Genomic DNA, 21216 nt, shown 5'->3' with positions numbered 1-21216 from the left:
AAACTGTGGTGCTGGAGAAGACTCTTGAGAGTCCCTTGGACAGCGAGTAGATCTAACCTGTCAATCCTAAAGGAAATCAGTCCTAAATATTCATTGGAAGGACTGATGTTGAAGCTGAAACTCCAATACTTTGGCCACCTGATGTGAAGAACATTTCATTGGAAAAGACCCTGATGCTGGGAAAGATTGAAGGCAGGAGGAGAAGGGGACGACGGAGGATGAGATGGTTGGGTGGCATCACCGATGCGATGGACATGAGTTTGAGTAGGCTCCAGGAGTTGGTGATGGACAGGGATGCCTGGTGTGCTGCAGTCCATTAGGTCAAAAGAGTTGAACATGACTGAGGGACTAAACAACCACCTCCTAGGAGTGGAATTGCAGAGTCATGATAAGTATGTGTTTAACTTTTTGAGAAACTGCCAAACTTTCCTATCATCAGCTGAATCATTTTTCATTCTCTTCATCAGTGTACAGGAGTTCTAGTTTCTCTATATCCTTATCAATTGCTAGTTGTTATTGTCCATAATTTTCAGGGCTTTTGTATGGTATTATAAGTGGTATAGTTTTTTTTTAACTTTGTTTCCTGTGTTTTGCTGGTGTATAGAGATGCACTTTTTTATATATATATATATATAAACTTTATAACTGGTGACCTTTTTAAATTCACTTGGTAATTCTGATAGTTACTTACGTATTGATTGAATTTTCTACACACATTTGCATTTATGATTTCCAGTGCTTTCTTATTCTGTATTCCTTTTTCATAGTAGTTTATTATTTGATGGATGGGCAGTATTCTTGTTGAATGACTTAGAGGGTATTTATTAGAATTTAAATTTTCTTTTAATTTTTTACTTCTTTAGTGTTCTTTGTGATTGATTCTGTTGCTTTTCATGTTGGTCCTTCTTAATTTTCTTAAATATTTGATGATCCTTAGTTATCCATATTTATGAAGGACTAGAATGGTTGATTTTGGTAGCTGATACTGGCTTCCTCTCAGTTTTCTGAAGTCTGTTTTTCCAAGAGAGCTTTCTCTCCAAGTGGAATTACTGAGAGCTCTGTATGAATTTGTTTTAAGGGCCAGCAGCATTCAGATAGCCTGGGGACCTAAAATTTATTTCTGGGGATCCAGTGCTCTGAAGACTTCTTTTGTTTTGGTTGTTTTTGTTTCTCTCAATGCCCCGTCTTCCCTGCCTGCATTTGTGGATGTTAAGAGCGGCTTCAAGCTCAGCCTTCCTTCTCTTTCATCCCTGGTGCCCGTGCTGGGTGTTCTCAGCAGTTCTGGGTACTAAGTCAGGAGCCAAAGTTTATAGAGGAAGTAAGACTGTTGGGAGTGGCTCTGCTTTTCTCTGAGCAACCTTTAGTTACCTTGATTACTCTATGCTTTAATTTAGCTTCTTGATCCTGAACTTGGGTTTTTCTCTTTAGAGGATTGAGATAGTTCTTACCTCATTTTGGTCCTTTCCTATGTTTGTTTTGCTTAGGTTTTATTTCTTCTGCTGTGACTTTTCTATCATTTTAGTCTCATTTATTTTTTCCTATCTTCCTTCTTTTCTTACTGCTTGTTAATCAGTTTTCAGAATGTAATTAATTTTTTTATAATTGTGAGAAATTTAGGGGTAAAATACATGTATCTATTTCTTAGCTTAAATAAAACACAAATACAGTTGAAGCTCCTCATTCTCTTGTCTGATTGTGTTACACTGTCTCTAATGCACCCATAAAGATTATCATGTGTGTGCATTTCTAAACAATAAATGGCATTCTTTTAAATATGTTTGAACCTTAAATAGTGACATACTGCATGAATCTTTCTGCATCTTGGTTTTTCCACTTAACTCTGGTTCTTTTATTTGTTTGTTCTCTTAGCATACTCACTCTGTTTTCTCCTGTTTCAGTGGAATTTGGGTAAGGAAGATAACTCAGCCTATATATTTCTTACTAGGACTTTTTTTAAAAGGAGACTTAAGTACCTTTTGGATATGTTATCACTACAGACATATAAAAGAAAGGACTTGGTGTTACCTCTTGTTTCAACTGGTGATGATAGGTGAATATGACACCTCACCATGTTATACAAGCTAAGGAATTGAGTCTTGCTGCTGACCTCTATTTGGTGTTATAAATACTTTTGGAGACAGAGAAATACCATTCATTTGTGTTTGGAGTTTAACTGAGGTTTAAGTGAAGATTTTGGTTCCTATTGCTGAAGGAATTCTTATAGGTCACTTGGTTCAAGCTGTGTTAAAGAAACCCAGGCCCAGAGAAGGTGAGTGACTTGACTGAGGTGATCCAGGGGAAGAAGGTTTAGAAGCTAGTGTTGCAGTTTGTTGTACTTTCTACCTTACTACAATGAACCAAAAGTTAATAGTGTTCTGTTTTGTTAACATTCATCTTGGATTTTTGCCTGTCCTTTAAAATACTTGAATACCAAGAGATTTTTAGTAGATAACAATTAGCATAAATCTTTGAACTGATACTTATTTGTCATGTTTTTTTTAGGATCAGAATGGTTTCCATCCCAGAATACTATGAAGGCAAGAATGTCCTCCTCACTGGAGCTACTGGTTTCCTAGGGAAGGTACTTCTGGAAAAGTTGCTGAGGTCTTGTCCTAAAGTGAATTCAGTGTATGTTTTGGTGAGGCAGAAAGCTGGACAGACACCCCAGGAGCGAGTAGAAGAAGTCATTAGTGGCAAGGTAAGTATGGAAAATAATCACTAAGAAGAGAGAAAAGAGTGTGTTTGTGTGTATATTATTGTAATCATCAACAGCCTAGTATCCTGAAAAAAATTAGCAGAAAGTCCTATAAGAATGGCAGTAAACTGAATATGAGTCCTGATCAGTAGGAGGGAGACAAAAGCTTTCCTCCATGATAAAACTGTATAACAAGTACCTTCTAAAGTACCTTTACGTTATATGTTTAATGTGTTTTTAGAATACTTGAGGCAAGTTATCTGTAATTACTAGATGCTTTAAATAGTTTTCAGAATAATAATACTTAAAAGTTACTTTCTAATTCTTACTGTGCTGTGAGACACAATACTTTGACAAGAGTTAAAATTTTGTAAGCACTAATTGCTCCCCACGAAAGCATTAGGAAGTGGCAAAATCACATACTCCTATTTGACTAATAACATGACAGAAGGGTCATATAGAATACAGACTATGTCATACATTTAAACCTTTAGAAAAACATTGCTGAGGAAAAAATGGAGATGAGCTGGAGTAAAATTATTTCATGGTCATAAGCTTTTGAATTTTCTCAAAATGAATGGATTTATCTGACATTTGTTGTTAATAACTTTGGTATAGTAGCTATGTAATTTTTTAGTTACTAGGTAGGTATTTGGTACCTTTTAACCTTCTAGGGCAGCTGTGACTTATATTAAAAAAAAAAAAAAAAAAAAGACCAAAACCAGAAACATCTGAGTTACTCTGAAGCAGAATTGCTAAGAAGTATCAAAAGATATGATGATTAATTCTAGATTAACAGCTCTCTTAGAGTTGATACATAAATAATTTATTAGAAATAATTTATATTCCATTCTGGTTTGATCTTTCAGTAGAAATCCATAGTTAATAGTGGCTGACCTTTATTGAGTGCTTACCTTGTGCCAGGCACTATGTGCAAAACACTTTGTATATGTATTTAATTATTACAGCAACTCTTTAAGGTAAGTGTTGGTGTTACTCCCATTCTACAAGGTCATATAGTTAGTGTTAGAGCCAGTGTTTGTGAACTTTTAATGATTGGACCTTAGAGCTCATGCTCTGGTAGGGACAAATGTTGATATATCCCATTTTGCAGATATGGACAGTGAGTCTCAGAAGTTGTGTAGCTAATAGATACTACATATAACATAGATGACTTGACAATAAATTCCTTTCTACTTTATAGTATTATTTCCTCAGTAGATAAGAAAGTAAGGCAAAGATGATGGAAGGCTTTGTGATTCAGTGGGAAAAGTAATCTTGAGAGTTGGATAGTTTACTGGTAAATGTAGCTGGTACATGCTGAGTGAAAATAGCTTAATTTCCCAAAGGTGATGGCAAAAAACTTGGTACCTTTTTCACAAAAATTAAAAGAGAAGATGGCAAAAGCAAGAAAGAAGTCGATGAAGACCAGAGAAAAACAGAGTTAACAACAGCAGGAATGAGTCAGTTTATGGATTAGGGCAGTAATGGGAAGCTTATCTCCTAGGAGAGATAAAGTATGATAAAGGGAAAGTCTCTCAGTCATGTCCGCTCAGTCATGTCTGACTCTTGGCAATCCCATGAACTATACAGCCCATGGAATTCTCCAGGCCAGAATACTGGAGTGAGTGGCCTTTTCCGTCTTCAGGGGATCTTTCCAACCCAGGGATCGAACCCAGGTTTTCCACATTGCAGGCAGATTCTTTACCAGCTGAGCCTCAAGGAAGTCCAAGAATGCTAGAGTGGGTAGCCTAGCCCTTCTCCAGGGGATCTTTCTGATCCAGGAATTGAAGTGGGGTTGTTGCATTGCATGTGGATTCTTTACCAATTGAGCTATCAGGGAAGCCCAAAGTATGATAACAGAAGATCAATTAAAAGAAAAGATAACACCATACAGAGTAAGACCTGTACAGAAGTGTGGAAGTGTTTAAATACAACTTTTAATTTTCTTAAAATTATAGCATTATAATAAAATATAATCACCAATGTTCAGTACAATGATTTAGGATAAATTAAGAAAAGGTTAAATTATTGATATATTTAGAATTTTTTCTTTACCAAGGTGTTATATTGTTTGGAAATGATTTCCATTCAAATATAATTTTGATTCAGAAGGATAAACTTTTTTCTTTTGTGAAGCATTCATGTTTTTCTTGTTTGTATTTTCCTCTTATTCATTAAGAGGTAGTTCTAGACTCACAGGGTTTTAATAGTAAGATGTAAATTAATACTAGTTTTTCCTTTTAAAAATAAATTATTTGAAACTATTAGTAAGACATTAAAGAATAAAAATAATACTTAATTTTATCCCAGTGTTTATTAAGTTTGTCTCCACATGAAAACTTTAAATAGTCCTTACTTCAACTAGAAAAACTTCTTTTCCCTGAATTAGTTTTAAAAAACAAATCTAGCTCTTTGAGGGCTACTCAGTGACTATATAGCTCACAAGGGTAGTTATACTCTACTAATATTCTCCCCGTTGCCACAGACTCCCAGGCACTTGTGTTCTTCCCCTTTGCCCTTCCTTTCATTAAGATATATGAGTCCTACTCTATATTAGAGGTGGTGTTCAGTCTCTGAGTTGTGTCCAACTCTTTGTGACCCCATGGACTGGAGCACACCAGGCTGCTCTGTTCTCCACTATCTCTTGGAGTTTGCTCAAATCCACGTCCATAGAGTTGGTGATGGTATCTAACCATCTCATCCTTTGCTGCCCCCTTCCCCTTTTGCCTTTAGTCTTTCTCAGCATAGTGTTTTCCAAAGGTCAGCTTTTCACATCAAGCGGACAGATATTGGAACTTCAGCTTCAGCATCAGTGTCCTTCCAATGAATATTCAGGATTGATTTCCTTTAGGATTGACTGGTTTGATCTCCTTACAGTCCAAGGGACTCTCAAGAGTCTTCTCCATTACCACAATTTGAAAGCATTGGTTCTTTGGCACTCAGCCTTCTTTATGGTCCAACTCTCACATCCATACATAACTATTGAAAAAACCATAGCTTTGACTATATGGACATTTTTTGGGTGAAATGATGTCTCTATTTTTTAACACACTGTCTAGGTTTGTCATAGCTTTTCTTCCAGGGAGCAAGCGTCTTAATTTCATGGCTAGATTCTGTACAGACAATAAAAAAGATGTGAGTTAATACTTAAGTATTTACCACCACAAAACCTAGCTATATAATAGCTATGATTGAAGAATCTGCCTTCTTAAAGTGTGGTAGGTGCAAAGTTCATTTTCAGTTTTTTTGTGAGAGCTGAGATTGACTCAGCCGTATTCAATGTCATTTTAAAATTAAAACTATTTGGTAGCCTAGTATAAGGATGTTTTTAAAAAACATGATATAATTTATAGCTTTTTTTCCAAGTGACTTTTAATTGTTAACTCTTGAGCAAATTATTTGATAATGTACATTGACTGCAGTGTGTAGCAGATAGTATTATTACCTCATCGCTGTATTTTTTCATATCCTCCAAATAGGTTGAAAGATTCTTCAATGATTTAAAGCAATGATTCTTAAACTTTTGGTCTCTATACCCCTTTATACTCTTAAAAATTATTGAGAACTTCAAAAAGGTTTTGTTCTTGTGAGGTTTTGTTTCAAATATCTTACTGACATTTATCATAGTAGATTCTAAACCAGAGACATTTTTAAAGGAAGAAAATATATGTACAAGCACACATTCCATTAGCCATCAAGAGTGATAATATCATCACAAATGTAGCTTTGGAAAATTCTTCTCTATACTTGTGAGAGAACGAAAGTGAAAAATAAATAATGTTTTAGTTTTGTTATGAAAATAGTTTTGACTTTGTGAAATACCTAAAATAGTCTGAGAGACGCCTAGGAACTTAACACACTTTGAGAACTGCTGCAGATTAAGAGGGTGCAGTGTTGCTTAGACCATTTAGGGACAGCCTTCTGGCACATTCTTAGGGATATACCAATAGGGGCAAAAATCTTTATGCTTTAAGGAGAGAGCTGACTTTTGCAGGTATCCAAAATTAATTTGAACCCAAGATTGGCAGTAAAAATTCCCTTAAAACTTTCGAACAGGGAGGCATCAAGGGGGCTTTAAGACCACAAGGCCTATTTTATGTAATAATGCCTGCTTATGTGTTTTGTTGCCGTCTCTGCCATTTGTTTACTCATGTTTTATTATGAACCACTTATAATTGGTAATAATTATAATTGGTATGATGGTTTAGTCGCTAAGTCATGTCTGACTCTTGTGACCCCATGGACTGTAGCCTGCCAGGCTCCTCTGTCCATGGGATTCTCCAGGCAGGAATACTGGAGTGGGTTGCTATTTCCGTCTCCAGGGGATCCTCCCAACCCGGGGATTGAACCCAGGTCTCCTGTGCTGCAGGTAGACTCTTTACTGATTGAGCCACCAGGGAACCCCTATAATTGGTATAACCACTAATAATTGTTTCCCAACACACTTTTTTCCTCTATTGAGAGGTTATTTATTCTTACTCACTTTTTATTTTTCAGAAAACATTTTTTGTGCCTGCTGAGTGCTGGGCATTTGACTTGATATAAAGGGTTGAATTCAGGAATAAGTAAGAGTCGTTCCTTTAATGGAACCTACAGTCTACAGTGTTTTTAAGAAGTGGGTTGAGGAAGAGAGAGTGTAGAGGTGTTAGGAGAGATTGGATAGGAGCAATTATTGAAGCTGATGTCTTAGTTGGAATTGAGGGCCTAAGTAAAATGTGAAAGAGTTGGGCATCTTCTCTGGAGTCTCCAGGGTAATGCTTCTAAAATTTTTCCTCATCAGTAAGCCTTATTTGTAAAGGAAATGATTATTTTCTACTCAAAGCCTGAAATTTCATTTAACTTTTTTAGTTTAAACATATGGCCATTATTTTACTCTAATCTGCTAAAGAGGACTACAATACAATCAAAAAAAAAAAAAAAGTGATAAGGTTTGGATTTTAGAAATCTGATCATTTTAAACATATATATACTGCTTACGTCTGTGCTGAGGGATCATACAGTCCTCAAGTATTTGTTTAAATATTTGACTACAATACTGTATAAAATTATGTCATTTTATTTTATGCCTTAAAATATTATATCATGTTTTTTAATTCGCCCTGGCACATCCTACTGATTATTCCTAGGGTCATTCATTCTCACGTATATATAGCGTAGCTGCTAAATCAATAAAATGAGTTCTTTTTATATCAAGCAGCAATTAATATGTACACTTAAAGTTGTTAAACATTTAAATAGAGTCTACTATGATTTTGAAACAGGAATAAAAGAGCATAAGCGTAGGGCATTTACTGTAGTATGACATTGTCTTCTAGCAGAATTTCTCAACTTCAGCACTCTTCACATTTTAGGAGAGTTAATTCTTTATTGTGGGGAGCTGTCCTATGCATTGTAGGGTGGTCAGCATTCTTGGCCTGTGCCCACTAAATGCCAGCAGCTCCCTTTCCTCACCATCCCAGTTGTGACAAGGCAAAATTGTCTTTTAGACATCACCAAATGTTCCCCGGGGGCTAAAATTGCCCTGGCTTGAGAAGTGATATGCAGCAATGTCCCGTGGAAAATAAATCTCATTGCTGGCAAGGATTGAATTAAAATAGCTGACCATGAAATAAATTCTGGAAAGAGAAGAAAGTACATTAAAGAGAGCATTCGTGGACTTAGTAAAGTAGGAACTAATTGGGGTACCATGGGTTAAAAATATTGGAAAAAATGGCTTTGAATAACAACATGGTGGCTAGAGAAGGGAAGAGCATCAAGTTTGAGATGTAACTTGTGAAGCAGCATGATCAATTCTTGGTGGTAGTGGAGATGTCTAATATGAAGAGGAATTAAAGGTCATTGGCAGTCTGGGAGAATGAAAAAGTGAATTCAATGTGTTAAAAGTACTTTTCTGGTTATATCTCAGGCTCCTTTTTCTCTGCTAGCCCCTTAAATATTCTTCAGAATTTGTCCCAGGCCTAGATCTCTTCTTACTAGGTCCAGTTAGGTGATTACTCAGCACCTTCTGTTGTATGTGAGATGAACGATTGTATTTTAAAATAGATTTGGAAAAAGCTTCATGTAGTCTGGACCTTGGGTGCTCATCACTGTTGCTACTGAGGGATATTCTCCTAGGGCTACATGTGTGGTTTATAGAATCAGTAATCTGATTCTCTCTTCCCTGAACTCAGGACCCACAGAGCCAGTTACCTCTATGGCATTGATCTTCTGTGGAGTCTCATTGACACTTTACAGTCAACATGAACAAAACTGAACTCCTCTCCATAGGTATTCTTCCAGTGTTTTCCACCTAATGAGTTTATTCACATAACAAATGTTTATCAGCACTCTGTTATCTGGGGCCTGTGTGCTGAGCACAATAGATGTGGTCCCTGTCTACATGGAGTTTGTATTCTTTATTCCTTCTCCTGTCATTGGCCAAGTCTTACTGAGTCATTTTTAATTTCCCAAACATAAACGCTCTATTACTCTTATGTGGTTATATGTAACACTTTCTCTGCCCGAAACACTGTTCTTCTACTTTATAATCTCAAGTCCTTCCCCATCAGGACAAGTTGTTGCTCCCGTACAGACTCATAACACCGTTGTGTTAGCCCTGTTTTATTACTTATAACACTATATTTTAACTGTTTCCTTGTTTAATTTTTCCTATAAGATTCTAAATAACTTGAGACAAAGGTCATTTTCTTGTTTTCTCAGTGTATGGAAAGTACTCATTTTATCTGAAACGCTTAGTAAGTATTTTATTAATTACTATAAGAACAGTAATATTGAAGTCATTAGCTAAAGGTGGAGAAGACTATTACTTACTAAAAATCATATAGGAAGGTAAAAGTGAGTGCCTTGTGTGTTTTATAGACTTTTTTTTTGCCCCAGATTTAAGACTCTCTGCTTAAACTACAAGTATGGATTTTAAATGGATTGGAGAGTCAGGGTGTAATAGAACAATGATCTGGAGGTCTCATCTATAAAATCTGGGGTAAAAAATTAAATTTGACTCACAGTTGAATGTATGTTTGTACTGTAACCATCTTGGGATCTGACTGATTCTCTAGTTAAATTTATTCCTTTGAATATATCTAAGGAATATTGAATTTTCTATTTTCAAATTAGAATCCTATATATATGATATTTCACAGGTTTTTCCAGCTTCTGATCTTAATATTTCCTTAAAAACTTTTTTTCCTTTAATATACTTCTTTTTTTTCCACTTTAAAATTTTTCTAAGATTTGAGGTAGAGTGTAGTTAATGGCATTTTACTCTAATCTGCTAAAGAGGACTACAGCCAAAAAAAAAAAGTGATAAGGTTTGGATTTTAGAAATCTGATCATTTTAAACATTGATCTGATAAATGTACTGCTTATGTCTGTGCTGAGGGATCATACAGCCTGATGAAAAAAGGCATAAACAGTTAAAATTTAACTTTGCAAACTGCTACCTCTGTGTCCTTGGTGAGTTACTTGACCTCTCTGTTTCTCAGATTCCTCATCTGTAAAATGGGGATAGTAGTTTCCATACAGAATGATAGCAATTTAAGCAACCTTAGGATTTGCATAGTTGAAATCTAAAATATACTGATCCTTGGGGGAGAAGATGGTGATGATGGATTTTAGAAAGTTGAAAAATACTGCCCTAAAATGTTTTTCTCCTTTGATAGCTTTTTGACAGATTGAGAGATGAAAATCCAGATTTTAGGGAGAAAATTATAGCAATCAACAGTGAACTCACCCAACCTAAACTGGCTCTTAGTGAAGAAGATAAAGAGATCATCATAGATTCTACTAATATTATATTCCACTGTGCAGCTACAGTAAGATTTAATGAAAATTTGAGGTAAGTAAAGGTATTTGTATGATATTTGAACTGCAGCATAGTTAAAAGATCTAATTTGAATTCTACTTGTTAGTCATTTTGAAAATGTTTTGAAAATGTTTGCTCTCTATTGTAGCTTTCAGTATCCTACAGCATGTTAAAAGAATTTTCCTTCTCTTAACAGTTAAAAACATGGGATTGCTAGTGTATGTTTCTTAGAAGTAGTTGCTGTGAATTTAAATATGGGGCAGGGAGAAAGCAAATGGGAAGTGTGGATTAGAAGAAAGAACTTTACCTTGGGTAGGAGTATTAGTCTTAACAACTAATAGTGTTTATTTCCTTTTCCCTCCATTCTTTCAGAAGTGTATTCTCCAGCAGCCTTATTTTTCTACTTCACACATATTGATCTGATATTAAGTATTAAGTAGTTGGGCTCAGGTTTTGCAGAGAAAGAAAAAATGGCTTATACATTGAAGTCATACCTTGTTTTTGTTTTAAAATGTTGGTATCACTGTAAATAGGGTACATTGGATATAGGTTTACTTTAAAAACAGTTTGGACTTCCTTCAAGATACCTGTTTCAAGAAAAAACATAGCTTTCCAAATGGTCACTATGTTTTAAAAAGTCTCACATATATGCAATTCAAATAATGATGCTTAATTCAGGGCACTTTTGATGTTATATACAGTTTTATAATATAAATCTAATTATATGGTCTTAGATCGGTTAGAATGGTGTATATTTTTTAGGTTTCATGATTTCTTGAAGGGCTTCTTAAAAAGTTTTTAAGTTCAGTTCTGATTATAAAGGACTTTGAGATTATCCCCCATATTGTCTGTAGAAGTGCAAACCTTAATTGACACTGTGTGACATGACAGTTCAGCACCAAAACATTACAGTGAGTTCTGCTTATATTTCAGGTGAGGGAAATGATTAATAGTCCCTTATGTTTCTGTAACAATGTTTTATAGTTTCAAGGTGTTTTCTCACTCATTATTTCATTCCGTGCTTACATTACCCACCTTTATATAATGGGCAAATCCATTTTATACTTGAGGAAGCTGAGATAGCACTATGTAGTGGAAAAGGCATGAACTTTGGAATTACATACCTTGGTTCTAATCTTGGCTTTATCCTTTATGATCTGGTGATAATTACTTATTTACTTTTTAGTTCTTTTTATGCAGCAGTTATGTGTTCAAGATTCAGAAGTGACAAAAGAATCTTATTAGAACTTAGTATAATCTTATTTTCATAAAATATGTGTGTATACATACATGTTTTACATACATATCTTTTAATATTGGCCAGGTATTATATTTGGATAGTGTGATTATAGGTGGGTTTTTATTATGAAATAGTCAATCTATTGGGTATTTTCCCTTATTCTAGCTTTCATGTTTTTCATAACCAAAAAAGAGTTCACATAACATTAGGAAAGTGTTTTGAGGAAAAAGGTATATTCATACTTGATAATTGTGGTATAATCCTCAAAGGGAAAACTAGATGTTTTCAAAAGGGATATTGTTTTGCAAACAGGCAAAATTCATTCAGGTGAAACTCATCTAAATAGCCTTATGAAAAGGACCCAAGTGTAATACTTTTGGGGCAAACATTTTCTTTCCTCTTTGTCTTCCCCTTAGGATAAGCAACATTACCATTAACAAAAGGGAAAATTTATTATTATTATTTGTTCTTTCACTAGAGATTGATGAACATTTATTGTTCTTTCCTTCCTTGCCAAGGCATGTATGTTTATTCACCTAATCCCAGTTGTTACATTGAAATTACTGTTTTCTATGAAGCAGTTTTAATGGATATTGACGTCTAAGTGGTGATATTACAACATTCTAAAATACTGTAGGTTGACATAACTACTTTTTACAGAGCAGTTATTCTTTTTTTTAATGGTTAGCATTTTTATGTATTTTTTTCTTAATATATATTTTATTGAAATCTAGTTGCCTTACCATGTTTCAAGTGCACAGCAAGGTGATTCAGTTATTCATATACACATATATTATTTTTAAGATTATTTTCCATTATAGATTGTTACAAGATATTGACTGTATGTGGTTCCCTGTGCTATACAGTAAACCTTTGTTGCTTCAGAGCAACTATTCTTTATAGCCACTTTTTATGTTAGCTCATAAAAAAAAAAAATGGTTCAAAGCCTTTACTTCCAGGGCAAAAAAATCTAGATTTTACTCCCCAAACTATATGTTTGGATAAATCAGAATAAATTGTGCACAAATCCTATTTGCAAAGTCCATACAGGCTAATAGAATATGCTTAAATAAGCATAAAATAGAAAATGTGGAGTTACTGAAGAGCATATGTTAAAGTGCTATGCTAATTGAGAGGTAGCAGAGCTCATTTATTTTTCACATATGGTGGTCTATAAATCTTGAAGTGGGGAGAAATGGAATCAAGATTAGGAATTATAAAGAAATACTGACAAAAGGAGAGAGTGATATTGAGGATAAAAAAGGGAGTTACTTAAATAGTTGATCATAGTCTGGCATCCCTTAAGTATTAAGGAAAGTGAGGGTAGGCAGGGCCAATGGAGTTGGGAGTAAAGAAGTATCAAGAGACTAGAGACCATGATGAGAATGTAAAACAGGATTAAGTGCAGAAATGGAAGGACAGATAATGTGGTGTGGGGAAAATTGACAGTATGAGGTTTTAGAGATGGAACAGTTTGGGGTAAGAAGGCCCAGGGTAGGAATATGAGAGTAGGTGTTCCGAAAGGAGTGGAAGTAAAGATCCATAATTAGAAAACATTAAGAAACTGTTGAGTTTAAGGGCATTGATACTCAAACTTTAGAGTGTGTTATGCAGCTTAAGAATTACTGGAGAATGTGTTAAAAATGCAGAATCTTGGACTGTGTTTGCCAAATTCAAATCCTGTAGTTTTGAGATAATAACCGGGAATCCTCATTTTTAGGAAGAACCTAGGATGTGACTTATTTTATTTTTTTAATATAAATTTATTTACTTTAATTGGAGGCTAATTACTTTACAGTATTGAATTGGTTTTGCCATACATTGACTTGAATATGCCACAGGTGTACATGTGTTCCCCATCCTGAACCTCTGTCCCACTTCCCTCCCCATCCCATCCCTCTGGGTCATTCATCCCAGTGCACTAGCCCCGAGTACCCTGTCTCATATATCGAACCTGGACTGGTGATTCGTTTCACATATAATAATATTATGTTTCAGTGCCATTCTCCCAAATCATCCCACCCTCGCCCTCTCCCACAGAATCCAAACGACTGTTCTATACATATGTCTCTTGCTGTCTCGAATTCAGGGTTATCATTACCATCTTTCTAAATTCCATATATATGCGTTATTATACTGTATTGGTGTTTTTCTTTCTGGCTTACTTCACTCTGTATAATAGGCTCCAGTTTCATCCACCTCATTAGAACTGATTCAAATGTTTTCTTTTTAATGGCTGAGTAATACTCCATTGTGTGTATGTACCATAGCTTTCTTATTCATTCATCTGCTGATGGACATCTAGGTTGCTTCCATGTCCTGGCTATTATAAACAGTGCTGCGATGAACATTGGGGTACATCTGTCTCTTTCAATTTTGGTTTCCTCGGTGTGTATGCACAGCAGTGGGATTGCTGGGTCCTATGGCAGTTCTGTTTCCAGTTTTTTAAGGAATCTCCACATTGTTCTCCATAGTAGCTGTACTAGTTTGCATTCCCACCAACAGTGTAAGAGGGTTCCCTTTTCTCCACACCCTCCCCAGCATTTGTTGCTTGTAAACTTTTGGATAGCAGCCATTCTGACTGGTGTGAAATGGTACCTCATAGTGGTTTTGATGTGCATTTCTCTGATAATGAGTGATGTTGAGCATCTTTTCATGTGTTTGTTAGCCATTTGTATGTCTTCTTTGGAGAATTGTCTGTTTAGTTCTTTGGCCCATTTTTTGATTGGGTCGTTTACTTTTCTGGAATTGAGCTGCAGGAGCTGCCTGTATATTTTTGAGATTAATTATTTGTCAGTTGCTTCATTTGCTATTATTTTCTCCCATTCTGAAGGCTGCCTTTTCACCTTGCTCATAGTTTCCTTTGTTGTGCTGCTGCTGTTACTGCTAAGTCACTTCAGTCGTGTCTGACTCTGTGTGACCCCATAGATGGCAGCCCACCAGGCTCCCCCGTCCCTGGGATTCTCCAGGCAAGAGCACTGGAGTGGGTTGCCATTTCCTTCTCCAATGCATGAAAGTGAAAAGTGAAAGTGAAGTCGCTCAGTCGTGTCCGACTCCTAGGGACCCCATGGACTGCAGCCCACCAGGCTCCTCCATCCATGGGATTTTCCAGGCAAGAGTACCAGAGTGGGGTGCCATCGCCTTCTCCACCTTTGTTGTGCAGAAGCTTTAAATTTTAATTAGGTCCCATTTGTTTATTTTTGCTTTTATTTCCAATATTCTTGATGGTGGGTCATAGAGGATCCTGCTGTGATTTATGTCAGAGAGTGTTTTGCCTATGTTCTCCTCTAGGAGTTTTATAGTTTCTGGTCTTAGGTTTAGATCTTTAATCCATTTGAGTTTATTTTTGTGTATGGTGTTAGAAAGTGTTCTAGTTTCATTCTTTTACAAGTGGTTGACCAGTTTTTCCAGCACCACTTGTTAAAGAGATTGTCTTTTCTCCATTGTATATTCTTGCCTCCTTTGTCAAAGATGAGGTGTCCATAGGTGCATGGATTTATCTCTGGGCTTTGTATTTTGTTCCATTGGTCTATATTTCTGTCTTTGTGCCAGTACCATACTGTCTTGATAACTGTGGCTTTGTAGTAGAGCCTGAAGTCAGGCAGGTTGATTCCTCCAGTTTCATTCTTTCTCAAGATAGCTTTGGCTATCAAGGTTTTTTGTCTTTCCATACAAATTGTGAAATTATTTGTTCTAGCTCTGTGAAAAATACTGTTGGTAGCTTGATAGGGATTGCATTGAATCTATAGGTTGCTTTGGGTAGTATACTCATTTTCACTATATTGATTCTTCTGATCCATGAACATGGTATATTTCTCCATCTATTTGTGTCCTCTTTGATTTCTTTCACCAGTGTTTTATAGTTTTCTATATATAGGTCTTTAGTTTCTTTAGGTAGATATATTCCTAAGTATTTTATTCTTTTCATTGCAATGGTGAATGGAATTGTTTCCTTAATTTCTCTTTCTATTTTCTCATTATTAGTGTATAGGAATGCAAGGGATTTCTGTGTGTTGATTTTATATTCTGCAACTTTACTATATTCATTAATTAGCTCTAGTACTTTTCTGGTGGAGTCTTTAGGGTTTTCTGGGTAGAGAATCATGTCATCTGCAAACAGTGGGAGTTTTACTTCTTCTTTTCCAATTTGGGTTCCTTTTATTTCTTTTTCTGCTCTGATTGCTGTGGCCAAAACTTCCAAAACTATGTTGAAAATAGTGGTGAGAGTGGGCACCCTTGTCTTGTTCCTGACTTTAGGGGAAATGCTTTTAATTTTTCACCATTGAGGATAATGTTTGCTGTGGGTTTATCATGTATGGCTTTTATTATGTTGAGGTATGTTCCTTCTATTCCTGCTTTCTGGAGGGTTTTTATCATAAATGGATGCTGAATTTTGTCACAGGCTTTCTCTGCATCTATTGAGATAATCATATGGTTTTTATTTTTCAATTTGTTAATGTGGTGTATTACATTGATTGATTTGCAGATATTGAAGAATCCTTGCATCCCTGGGATAAAGCCCACTTGGTCATGATGCATGATCTTTTTAATATGTTGTTGGATATTGTTTGCTAGAATTTTGTTAAGGATTTTTGCATCTATGTTCATCAGTGATATTGGCCTGTAGTTTTCTTTTTGTGTCATCTTTGTCAGGTTTTGGTATTAGGGTGATGGTGGCCTCATAAAATGAGTTTGGAAGTTTACCTTCCTCTGCAGTTTTCTGGAAGAGTTTGAGTAGGATAGGTGTTAGCTCTTCTCTAAATTTTTGGTAGAATTCAGCTGTGAAGCCGTCTGGTCCTTGTTTGTTGGAAGGTCCTTGTTTGTTTGCTTTTGTTTGTTGGAAGATTTCTGATTAGAGTTTCCATTTCCATGCTTGTGATGGTTCTGTTAAGATTTTCTATTTCTTCCTGTTTCAGTTTTGGAAAGTTGTACCTTTCTAAGAATTTGTCCATTTCTTCCAAGTTGTCCACTTTATTGGCATATATTTGCTGATAGTAGTCTCTTATGATCCTTTGTATTTCTATAATGTCTGTTGTTATCTCCATTTTCATTTCTAATTATATTGATTTGATTTTTCTCCCTTTGTTTCTTGATGAGCCTGGTTAATGGTTTGTCAATTTTATTTATCTTCTCAAAGAACCAGCTTTTGGCTTATTAATTTTTGCTATGCTCTCTTTTGTTACCAACAAATCACAAAAGAAATCAAAAAGGAAATCAAAATATGCATAGAAACAAATGAATATGAAAACAGAACAACCCAAAACCTGTGGGAAACTGTAAAAGCAGTGCTAAGAGGAAGGTTCATAGCAATACAGGCATACCTCAAGAAATAAGAAAAACGTCAAATAAATAAACTAACTCTACACCTAAAGCAACTAGAAAAGGAAGAAATGAAAAACCCCAGGGTTAGTAGAAGGAAAGAAATCTTTAAAATTAGGGCAGAAAATAGGATGTGATTTGGAGAAGGCAGTGGCACCCCACTCCAGTACTTCTGCCTGGAAAACCCCATGGACGGAGGAGCCTGGTAGGCTGCAGTCCATGGGTTCACTCAGAGTTGGACAGAACTGAGCGACTTCACTTTCACTTTTCACTTTCATGCATTGGAGAAGGAAATGGCAACCCATCCCAGTGTTCTTGCCTGGAGAATCCCGGGGACGGCGGAGCCTGGTGGGCTGCCGTCTATGGAGTCGCATAGAGTCGGACATGACTGAAGCGAATTAGCAGCAGCAGGATGTGATTTAAATGACAGATGTCTGGGTCCCCTGCCTTGGTCGATTAATTGGCCCCTCGACATCTGTTTCTATATCTTCACTAAGTTAAAAAGAAAAATCAGCAGCATTGGTGATGAAATCAGTAATGTAGGTAGTATTTTTGTAATCAGTGATGTAGGTAGTATTTTATCAGACATAGGAGAGTGGTGAGGGAGAGATCACAATGGCCTGGGTAATTTATTGAAAATGTAGTTTCCCAGGACTCAGTTTAGACATTGGAGAGTGTCTAAGGATGAGGTCGAACAGTCTGCATTTTTAATAACTCAACCAGTGTCAGTCATTCCAAGGATGAGTCCCTGGTCTATGTCTTAGAGGTGTTATCAACACAGATTTTGAACAACCCAATATAGAAGACAGGTGAATAAGAAAATTTATTAGCTGTTCAAGTTGAGGTTTCTCCTTTATTGAAATGATTTCTGTGTCTGCATTTATGATGGACCATTATTACAAAGATTTGTTCATTTTGCTCTCCCCACCAAAAGCCAGTGTTACATAAAATGCATTTAAGAATTCATATAACCAAAACCTAGTGAGAACTTTTATTTTTGTTTAACACTACTGAATGCTTTCAGATCTAACATGTCAGGATCTCAATGGTAAAACAAGAGTGAGGATACTAGCCTGGCAGGGATATTAAGAGTTATTTATGTGGGCACAAAATGCCTTCAGGTTTGGGCTCTCAGTTGCAGATGAATGGTAAGAGGTGAGCAGACAGAGCACAGAACTTTTCCTTTGTAAAGTTATTCCTTATTTTCAGTGACCCAGAAATTCTGTCACCATCCTCAGGAGCCTGTAACAAAATATCCTTTGTGTCTTGCTTCCAAAACATTACTCTCCCTACCACGATTGTTTTGCAAATGGGAAAGTAGATAGCACATTGCCTTACAGTCTAGTGGACAGTATCCTCTCTGTGAAATGTCTTTTTTGCTGGATATCTGTTCAAACAGATTTTCCTCCTTCAGTTGAGATAAGGAAAGAAAAAGATAAACTCATGATTGTAAGACCCCAACCCGATTATTTCATTGAAAAAAATTTTTTCTTCTGTTTCCATAGGTTCTCAGATACTATTAAATTAAGAGAAAAAATAAGACCCAAGAGTTTTTTCTCATAAATTATTTCTTGTTCCTAGTGACCCAGAACTTGTTGTCCTGTCCTCAGAAACCTGTAATAGGATATTCTCTGTATACCTTTTCCAAAACAGCACCCTCCCCATTCCGACTATTTTGCAAATGTGATATGCATCAAAGCACTACTTTACAGTTAAGTGGACCAGATTCTATCTGTGACATATTCTGGCCTTTTAAAAGAATGGTTGATGTTTTTTTCTTCTTAAATATTGAAAATGTAACTCAAAACTATTTTTATTTTTTAAAAAAAACTTTCTTGTGGTTTCTCTTTGAAAATATAGTGTTCCATGAAATGTAAGCATAAAATGTATAATTTTCCTATTGAAACAATTTCTGTATTTCTGACTTTTTCATATATAATTTTCATGATGTGATATTTCATGTTATTACTTAGTATAGCAAATTTAGGGAATTTTTCTGAGGGTGTGGGAATAAAGGGAACCCTTCTACTCTGTTGGTGGGAATGTAAATTGGTGCAGCTAATTTCTTTGTAGAACAGTATGCAGGTTCCTCAAAAAACTAAAAATAGATTTGCCATATGGTGTAGCAGTTCCACTCCTGGGTGCATATATCTGCACAAAACTATAATCCAAAGAGATATATGCAACCCTGTGTCCATAGCAGCACTATTTATAATAGCCAAGACATGGAAACAACCTAAATGTTCATTGACAGATGAATAAAGAAGGTGGGTATATATACATACAATGGAATGTTATTCAACCATAAAAAAAGAATGAAATAATGCCTTTTGCAGCTACATGGATGGACCTAGAGATTATCGTATTAAGTGGAGTAAGTCAGAAAGAGAAAGACGAATACCGTATGATATCACTTATATGTGGAATCTAAAGTATGACAGAAATGAACTTACCTATGAAACAAACTCACAGACATAGAGAACAGACTGGTGGTTGCCAAAGGGTGGGGGGGGTTTGAAATGAAAGTTTGGGACTAGCAGATGCAAACTCTCATATGCAGAATGGATAAACAACAACAGCCTAATATATAGCACAGGCAGCTGTATTCAATATCCTGTAATAAACCGTAATGGAAAAGAATATGAAGTATATTTATATTAATATATATATATAACTGAATCACTTAGCTGTACACCAGAAACTAACACAACATTGTAAATCAAGTATACTTGAATTAAAAAACAAAAGCAAAAATGCAACCAAAAATCCCCTGAAACAACAAATTTAGGAAATTTTGATTTCTTTTTGAAAAATTAGGGTTAGAATAAGTTTTTCCTCTCAGTTAAAATTTCAGTAGTTTAACTATATTAGTAACTGTTATTTCTGTAATTCCTGGTGCTTTATTGTAATCTCTTTCAGATCAGTTGTATCAGCTTATAGTGTCACCAACACTGTATTAACTTTGCCAGTTTTTTTCACAGTATACTGGTTTTGAGTATTTCAACATTTTTCCCCCTCAAATAAGTTATAAACGGAAGTATAATATAAAGTGGGCTTCCCAGATGATGCTAGTGGTAAAGAATCCACTAGCCAATGCAGGACACATAAAAGACATGGGTTTGATCCCTGGGTCTGGAAGACCCCCCGGAAGGAGGAAATGGCAACCCACTCCAGTATTCTTGCCTGGAGAATCCGATGGACAGAAGACCTTGTCAGGTTACAGTCCATAGGGTTGCAAAGAGACACAACTGAAGTGACTTAGCATGCAAATAATAGATTGCGAAAACTACTCACCCTTTAAGTAATATTTTTTAAATGCCTATTTTGGAACTACGTTAGGAATAATGCTAAGTACTTGCAAGCTTTTTTTTTTTTTTTCATTTAATTTTAGATAAAATCTTAGTAGGTAGTCTCTTACCTGTTCTCCTTTACTGATGAGTACACAGGTCGGAGTGCCTGAGTGACTTTTCAGTTCAGTTCAGTCGCTCAGTTGTGTCCAACTCTTTGCAACCCCATGAATCACGGCACGCCAGGCCTCCCTGTCCCTCATCAACTTCCGGAGTTCACTCAAACTCATGTCCATCTAGTCGGTGATGCCATCCAGCCATCTCATCCTCTGTCGCCCCCTTCTCCTCCTGCCCCCAATCCCTCCCAGCATCAGAGTCTTTTCCAATGAGTCAACTCTTCACATGAGGTGGCCAAAGTATTGGAGTTTCAGCTTTAGCATCAGTCCCTCCAATGAACACCCAGGACTCATCTCCTTTAGAATGGACTGGTTGGATCTCTATGAAGTCCAAGGGACTCTCAAGAGTCTTCTCCAATACCACAGTTCAAAAGTATCAATTCTTTGATGCTCAGCTTTCTTGACAGTCCAACTCTCACATCCATACATGACCACTGGAAAAACCATAACCTTGACTAGATGGACCTTTGTTGGCAAAGTAATATCTCTGCTTTTCAATATGCTATCTAGGTTGGTCATAACTTTCCTTCCAAGGAGTAAGCATCTTTTAATTGCATGGCTGCAATCACCATCTGCAGTGATTTTGGAGCCCCCAAAAATCAAGCCTGCCACTGTTTCCCCATGTATTTGCCATGAAGTGATGGGACCAGATGCCATGATCTTTGTTTTCTGAATGTTGAGCTTTAAGCCAACTT

General features: G+C 36.1%; 1 protein-coding gene across 3 annotated transcripts in view; it reads left to right on the top strand.

Annotated features, from left to right (window-relative positions):
* Positions 1-21216, top strand: part of FAR1 (fatty acyl CoA reductase 1) — a 75806-nt gene that overhangs the window by 29508 nt on the left and 25082 nt on the right. For all 3 annotated transcript variants that reach the window (XM_010830580.1, XM_010830577.1, XM_010830578.1), the window contains exons 2-3: positions 2503-2698; positions 10357-10532. In XM_010830580.1, the coding sequence (XP_010828882.1) occupies positions 2510-2698; positions 10357-10532 (365 nt within the window). In that variant the 5' untranslated portion in view covers positions 2503-2509. The remainder of the gene's footprint in view (positions 1-2502; positions 2699-10356; positions 10533-21216) is intronic.

The sequence above is a fragment of the Bison bison genome, unplaced genomic scaffold (assembly GCF_000754665.1).
Source record: "Bison bison bison isolate TAMUID 2011002044 unplaced genomic scaffold, Bison_UMD1.0 scf7180017864518, whole genome shotgun sequence".
NCBI lineage: Eukaryota > Metazoa > Chordata > Mammalia > Artiodactyla > Bovidae > Bison > Bison bison.
This window is presented reverse-complemented; position numbering and strand designations above follow the sequence as displayed.